At 37.2% G+C, this 7968-nt stretch overlaps 1 protein-coding gene across 1 annotated transcript; it reads left to right on the forward strand.

Moving 5' to 3' along the window:
- The first annotated feature begins 323 nt into the window (after nucleotides 1–323).
- LOC137814634 (digalactosyldiacylglycerol synthase 1, chloroplastic) lies at nucleotides 324–7709 on the forward strand. Its single transcript, XM_068617459.1, has 7 exons — nucleotides 324–1087; nucleotides 1705–1737; nucleotides 2291–2378; nucleotides 4969–5453; nucleotides 5531–5797; nucleotides 6076–6425; nucleotides 6776–7709. The coding sequence occupies exons 1-7, from the start codon at nucleotides 503–505 to the stop codon at nucleotides 7308–7310; spliced, it is 2343 nt and encodes a 780-aa protein (XP_068473560.1). The 5' UTR covers nucleotides 324–502; the 3' UTR covers nucleotides 7311–7709.
- The last annotated feature ends 259 nt before the right edge of the window (nucleotides 7710–7968 follow it).

Below are 7968 nucleotides of genomic sequence, written 5' to 3' on the forward strand. Positions count from 1 at the left end.
TTAATGTAACAAAAACATTTTTTTTAATTATCTTCGAATTATATTTATTAAAAATTATTTTAATATTACATAAGATTTGGAAAATTAAAATTTCTTTATATTTGAATTCATTATGTGTATATATTTTATGTTTGAGTGAGGAAGTATGTAGTATTATTTGATTTAGAATTTACTAAGCATATTTTCTCTGGGCGGCTCGAATATTCCTTCCCCATCCACGGTCCATAATCACAGCGATGCGACGTGGGCCAACCATATTTGGTCACATCAGCACAGCACGTGATCATTCCACGTCATCATATGTAATCCATGGACATCCTACGTGGCACAACCAAGCTTCGAGAAAATTTGGGAACTCTCCGCAAATCTTAGCCGTTAAAACTTGGTTGCTACCTCCCTCCCTCCATCTCCGTTTGTGGCTCTTAGGAAACGAAACACAATTCGTTTTTCTTACGCGTTGCATACACTCTTAGAAACAACAGAGTGGTGTCGGAGCTGAGCCATGGCGACGCATCCGCAAACTCCGACCTCATCGAACGCCTTCTCCTTCCTGTCAAAGGGCTGGCGCGAGGTTCGAGACTCGGCGGACGCGGATATCCAACTCATGCGTGACCGAGCGAATTCGTTCAAAGACCTAGCCACGTCGTTCGACCGCGAGCTCGAGCACTTCTTCAATTCGGCGACGCCGCCGTTCTCGGTGCCGGCCATGCGCTCTCCGCCGCCGAGGGAGATCGAGTTCGTCAAGAGTCTGCGCCCGAAGCTGTCGGAGATTCGGCGCGCCTACTCCTCACCTGATTTCAGCAAGAAGGTTCTGGAGAAGTGGCGTCCGAGGTCGCGGATTCGAATTGACCTTTCCGCGATAAAGAACGCTATTGTGTCGGCGGAGGAGGATGGGATTGTGGATTTCGAGAAGACGGGAAGGAGGTTGAGTTTCTGGGAGGAGTGGAAAAACGAAGGCGAGGGTGAATCTAAGGATTGGGAACCGATTCGGGCATTGAAGATCAGGCTCAAGGAGTTTGAGAAGCGCGGTTCTTCTTTCGAGGCTTTTAAGAACAGTGAATTCGTGGAGAAAGTCAAGTCTAGCTTGGTTTGTGATTCTTCCGCTCTTCGTAATTTACCTAGTTAATTGTAGGGTTCTGTGTGTTTTGGGTAGGGTCTTTGGTTGTGGCTAACTTTAGGTCATTCTTTCTTTGGAGGAAGAACTTGCTTGCCTAAACCACTGCATTTGTTAGTGCAAAATATCTGTGCAGTTGGATTATTGAGGTTATAATTAGAACTTGGAGGAATATTATTAGTTATTACCTGTTAAAAACCATTTCTTGTGACGACAGTTCAAAAATTACTTTTAGAACTGATAACTGTTATCTGTGTTTGGTTTCTGTTACTACTGGATGTTTTAATTACTTTAATGATTCATTGAACGAAATTAAGAAGAAATTTGACATGATTTTTGTGAGAGCCACATTTCGGGCACGAGTGCAATGCAACAGTAGTGAGGTCAAGTCATTTGTTGGTTGAGATGTGTGTGGATATGGTTTATTTGTTTATTTTCAGTGAATCATGTGTTCGGCTAATGCATACCATAAGTGTTCTTTATGAGGGTTCGGGAGTTTTGCTGGTTTATACTTTTTGGGCAATTGGGCAAATTTTGTGAAGTGCTTTTGTTATGAGAACTTACATGTTCTTTTCTTGACTTTCTTGCAGAAATCAATGTGCAAGGAACCTCAGGAGTCAAAGGTTTGTGCGTAGTATGTTTAAGTTCTTTTGTTCATATGAATATGTATGGGCAAATATTTTGTACTTTTGTGTAAAGAAACAAGAAGAAACTTGTATGTGACTGGTCATTTGAAGGTTTTAATCTAACTTTCAATGGATCACTGTGCATATATATATGATACATTGTTGAATACGATCAATACACCACTCCACGGATCCTTATTTTGCGCCTCTGGGCATAAAGTTCCACTATTTTGATTTTATTTAGCTGGATATAAAAAAATATCTCCTTCATTTAGTTGGCATAGACATTTTTTTTATTTTCCATTTTCAAGTGAGTAACATTCATTTTTAATTAAGACATTAGGTTAATCAGTTAAGAGAAGATTGGATATATGATTATAAATAAATATGGTCTAAGTCACCTAAGCATGTCAGTGACATGTATCATGTATGCTATGGATGTGTTCAGCACTCGTCATTAACATCTGAGTTCTGATTCTTGTCTGTTCTGAGCTTGTGGCCTTGATTTGAATCATAAACCATGGTTCACATTTTCATACATCTTTCACAGGAGGTGCCACCATTGGATGTACCAGAACTTCTTGCCTACTTTGTAAAACAGTCTGGGCCATTTTTGGACCATCTTGGAGTGAAAAGAGGTACATAGTTATGCACAATTACTTGGGATTTCCACATTATACATCTTATCTGGAAGTTTATTTTCTGTTTTTTTAACCAGTAAGCTTTGGTAGAAACATTTTCGCTTGCAATGGAAAGTGATTTTTTGTTTCTACTTTCTTGTGTTTTTTAAATCACCTTGTTAGTTTCTCCTTCCTTTCTGAAATCTTAAACATTATTCTTTTCCATGTATCTGGTAAAGTAGGTAAATAAAACAAACCAATGTAATGTTTTCTTGTTGTGATTGGCAAGCGGGAAGGCATCAGCTTCTGATGTATTTGTTAGCTGCCTCATCCCTTAGTTATTCAACAGTGTGATTAACTCGTCACATATTTCATGCAACTTTGTGAGAGGAGGTCAGCAGCACATAGTTAGTAGAAAATAATTTCCTGTTGAGAATAATTGTAATCAATCTGATTGTTAAATACTTAGTTGCAACTTCATCATTCACTGAAAATGATAAAATTCAAGATACAACAAATTTGTGATCAGGATTTAAGATATTGTCATTTGTCATTGTATTTTACAATAATTTTTAATATAATGTGAGGGAGTACATTAATGAGTTTTTTATTAGCATGATTGACATGGGGTATACCTGTAATCCAATTTCAGATTTTCAAAACAATCATTCCTGTTATTCACTTTTTAATTTATCACATCAATTGCTAGGAAATGTGAGTGTTGAGTAAAGACAGCTGTTAGTCATTCGGTCCATTAAGTCTTTTGTTGAACTAGTTGGTTAGTTAATTAGAAGAGATTAATTATACATGTTAAGAGATGATTTGATTACATTAAATAGGGAAATAGAATATGATTTGATTACATCAAATAGGGAAATATCTTAGCAAACATTTCTCATTATTAATTATTGATTTTGTTCCTTATTATTGTATCTCTTCTTCATGATAAATAAGAATACTTGTGTGTACACAACATATAATTACCAACAATCCTTTCAATATAGTATGAGAGTGGTACCATCTGTGACTTGTTTGGTCATTATATGATGTTAGGCTATGACTTTTTCCCTAGACGTATTGAACTTGACTTTGTCTCTGATCTGACTTTCTCTCTTGGATAAACAATACCCACTGCAGCATTTTTTTGCTTTCCAGCAGCCACCATGCCCTCAAAGCAATATTTCTCCCCGGCAGTTGCCACACCATCTGAGCATTTTTGCTCTCCAGCGGCTGTTGTGCCCTACGAGTAATTTTGCTCTCCAACAGCCACCACTCATATTTGTGCTCCTACAATTGCTACACTTTCTGAGCATTTTTCACTCTCCGATAGTTGTTGCATCTTTTGAGCATTTTGGCTCTCCTTCAACCGCCGTGCCTTTTGACCACTTTTGCTTTCCAGCAGTCGCCACGATCTTTAAGCAAATTTTGCTATCCAGCAACCACTGTACCCTCTGAACATTTTTTTTAGTCTCAAGGTATTGCTACATCCTTTGACCCTGTGTTTGAAGCTGCTCTTTTTTGGAAACCACTACACTTTGGGACTCACGGCCAACTGCTGTCATGTGCCACGGCTCCTTTGCATGTCATCTTCACACACCTGCACCAAATCAATGTGTGAAGCTTTTGTCATTGCTGACTTCGTCATCTCCAACACCCAACTGGCTAACATGTTCACTAAGTTTCTCAAGTTGATACATTTGTAACAAGCTTGACTCGTATGATACATATTCTTTAGCTTGAGGGGGAGTGTTAAAGATATGACTTGATTATATTAAATAAGGAAATATGATGTGATTTTATTACATCAAATAGGTAACTATTTTTTCAAATATTTCTCATTATTAATTATTGATTTTGTTCCTTATTATTGTATCTCTTCCTTATAAATAAGAATACACGTGTGTACACAACACACAATTGCAAACAATCCTTTCAATAATACATATGTGAAATAAGGTTTGGGGAGGGACTCATTCTGTGAATTTGATAGTTTGTGTACATGAAGGGGAGAGATCCTTCATGAATGGTTGGAGAGAATTCTATTATTTATTTCTGTTTTGTTCTTTTAATTCTTTCTCTCTAGTTTCCATCATATTTTCTGAGTTTCTATGACAATAAATTTCTATAATATTTATTTCTCATTTGTCTCTGCCAAAATTCCTTAGAGTTCATGTACGGTGCTGTATACTTTTCAATTGAAATATTGACCACTTGATCTGAACTTATTATTGTTTAAATTCTCCATCATTCGTCACTTAAGATCTACTCGGTTAATATTTCAACAGCTAGAGATTGAGAATTATATAGGAAATGAATAGTTTGTGAATATACAATTGGTTTGAGCACGTACTTGACACGCCATGCTTGAAATCTTTTCCATTAATCAGATATTGTTTTCTATTCTGTCTACTTATAGTAAACAGAAATTAACGGATCGTTATTTTCGTGTGAAACTGTTTAGTGCAATTTGGTGCAAGATCAATGTTTGTGAGTTGGCAAGATTATATCTTTGCTTTCTCTGAAGTTAGTCGTCTAGTTTATGGTTTTAGGGTTCACTTTATCTGCTACTCAATTTTTGATGATTTGTTCAATTGTGATTTCATCGCAGACATATGTGACAAGATAGTTGAAAGTTTGTATAACAAACGCAGAAACCATCTTCTATTGGATTCCCTATCTGGGGAAGAGTCTTCTATTGTTGGGAATGGAAACATAAATGATGAGTTGGATTTACGAATAGCAAGCGTCCTTCAGAGCACAGGACACCGTCATGAAGGTGGATTCTGGACAGACCATGCTAAGCATGATCCGTCCGAAAGTGAAAGACATGTTGCAATAGTCACAACTGCTAGTCTTCCTTGGATGACGGGAACAGCTGTAAACCCCCTATTTCGAGCTGCATATTTATCACAATCTGCAAAGCAGAAAGTCACTCTGTTGGTTCCATGGCTTTGTAAATCAGATCAAGAGCTTGTTTATCCCAGCAGTCTTACTTTTACTTCACCAGAAGAACAGGAAGTTTATATACGTAGCTGGCTTGAAGAAAGGATTGGTTTTAAGGCAGACTTCAAAATTTCTTTTTATCCTGGGAAGGTAACTTTTCAATAAAAAATTTCCTTTATGTTTCATATAACTTATGTCAATTTTCACATTTCTTCATTCTCATGTAGTTTTCAAAAGAAAGACGGAGTATAATACCTGCTGGAGATACTTCTCAATTTATACCATCCAGGGATGCTGACATTGCTATCCTGGAAGAGCCGGAACATCTAAATTGGTATCATCATGGCAAACGTTGGACTGACAAATTCAACCATGTTGTCGGTATTGTCCACACAAATTACTTAGAATATATCAAGAGGGAGAAAAATGGGGCACTTCAGGCATTCTTTGTGAAACACATAAACAACTGGGTTACAAGAGCATACTGCCACAAGGTATGGAATTTATCATTGCTAGTATTCTTTTTGGGCTTTCCTTCTATGTAAAAGTAGAAACACCTTTATTTTGGAAAAGTTACTTTTTTAAAGCTTTTTATAAAATTGTATTTGACCTGACTTTTCCTTTAAGGAGAAGAGAAATTAAAAAAGTCTAGGCCAGCGTAACTCGGGAGATTACTAGATGGTTTTGGTGTTTTTATTGATAAAAGGAGTTCTATCATATATAAGAATTAAACAAGAGAAAATATGCTAAATTTTTTGTTTTATACATTCAGGTTCTTCGTCTCTCAGCTGCTACTCAGGATTTACCCAAGTCTGTAATTTGCAATGTTCATGGTGTGAATCCGAAGTTCTTGAAAATTGGAGAAAAGATTGCTGCAGAGAGGGAGCTAGGGCAGATTTCCTTTACAAAAGGGGCGTATTTCTTGGGAAAGATGGTGTGGGCAAAGGGATATAAGGAGTTGATAGATTTATTAGCAAAGCATAAGCCTGACCTTGATGGCTTCAAGTTGGATGTGTTTGGAAATGGAGAGGATGCTAATGAAGTTCAGAGTGCAGCGAGAAAGTTAGATTTGAATCTCTGCTTTCAGAAAGGAAGAGATCATGCAGACGATTCTCTTCACGGGTAGGAACCATCTGAAAATTGAGCTCCGAAATTTATAGTAAAATATATTCACAACAATAATCCCCACTTTATTGTGAAACACACTTAAATGAAATGGTGAAAATAAATGTTGAAGTTACACGTCTATTGTGCAACGTGAAAGTGTGCTATGTTTTACTCTCCCCTATCTTAAGGTGAATTGAATCAATTGATTGTGTTCAGAAAATGCAATATCCACAGCTATTTTTTATACATCATAGTGCACATTCACCTACCGTGATTTTTTCTCATGCTTTACTTACCCAGACAAATCTGAAACTTGTTTTTTATTAAATTGGTTCCTGTTTTGACACAATTTATCCTTATTGTAGGTACAAAGTTTTTATAAATCCTAGCATTAGCGATGTGCTATGCACAGCTACAGCTGAGGCACTTGCCATGGGGAAATTTGTAGTTTGTGCTGATCATCCGTCAAACGAGTTCTTTAGGTCATTTCCCAACTGTTTGACGTACAAGACATCCGAAGACTTTGTGGCAAAGGTAAAAGAAGCATTAGAAAACGAGCCTTATCCTCTAACACCTGAGCAAAGATATCAACTTTCTTGGGAGGCCGCTACTCAAAGATTTATGGAATATTCTGAGCTTGACAGCATCATGAATAAGGAAAATAATGGTGAAAAGTCGAGCCTAAATAAAGGAAAGCTCGTTGCTAAGTCAGTTTCAATGCCTAATCTGACAGAACTAGTAGATGGAGGCTTAGCATTTGCTCACTATTGTCTCACTGGGAATGAATTCCTGAGATTATGCACAGGAGCAATACCTGGGACACGTGACTACGATAAGCAGCACTGTAAAGACCTTCATCTCTTGCCGCCACACGTAGAAAATCCCATCTATGGCTGGTGAATGGATTGACTAGTTTGAACTGGTGACGAAGGGAAACTTGTCATACCAGTTCATGGCAAGCAGTATTGTGAAAACCATAATCTCATGCTGTAGGTAGAAAAAATTATGGCTGGCTGGCTGGTGATAGATTAGTGGTTTGAATTTTAGTTTCTGCTTTGTACTACAGTTGTTTGTGTTAGGTACTACTGGCCTTCTAGGTTTTCAATTCTTAAATTTTTTTAGTTCTTTTTGTTTTTTTTGTAAGTGATGTAGTTTAATGTTTTACCAAAACACGTGTAGAAAGCTAATGTAAAGTTGCATGGCAAAAGGTAGAACATTTTCCCACGTAACTTGTGTGGAGAATAAACTGTAATAAATTTGCATCGGTTTAACGTGGAATAAATTGTTCAGTTGTGGTAACTTGGAAGGACTTCCTGAGGCTATTCCACGGAAATATCAGGCATTTTGGTTAACAGTGGGAAGGAGAAAAAAAATTAAAGAATAAAGGGCATTGCTGCTGTGATCTTTATCAGGAAAGATATTAGTTCAAAAAGGGGAAAAAGTGTTGTCATTGATTTATGTAAGGATGAATAAACTCCAAATTAATTCCACTCGTTCAGGGGCTTCGCATGAAACATCCAAAGCAGATCCTCTTGGACCTCAACAGCCAAAAAAAATT

Source organism: Phaseolus vulgaris, chromosome 1 (assembly GCF_000499845.2).
Source record: "Phaseolus vulgaris cultivar G19833 chromosome 1, P. vulgaris v2.0, whole genome shotgun sequence".
Classification (NCBI taxonomy): Eukaryota; Viridiplantae; Streptophyta; class Magnoliopsida; order Fabales; family Fabaceae; genus Phaseolus; species Phaseolus vulgaris.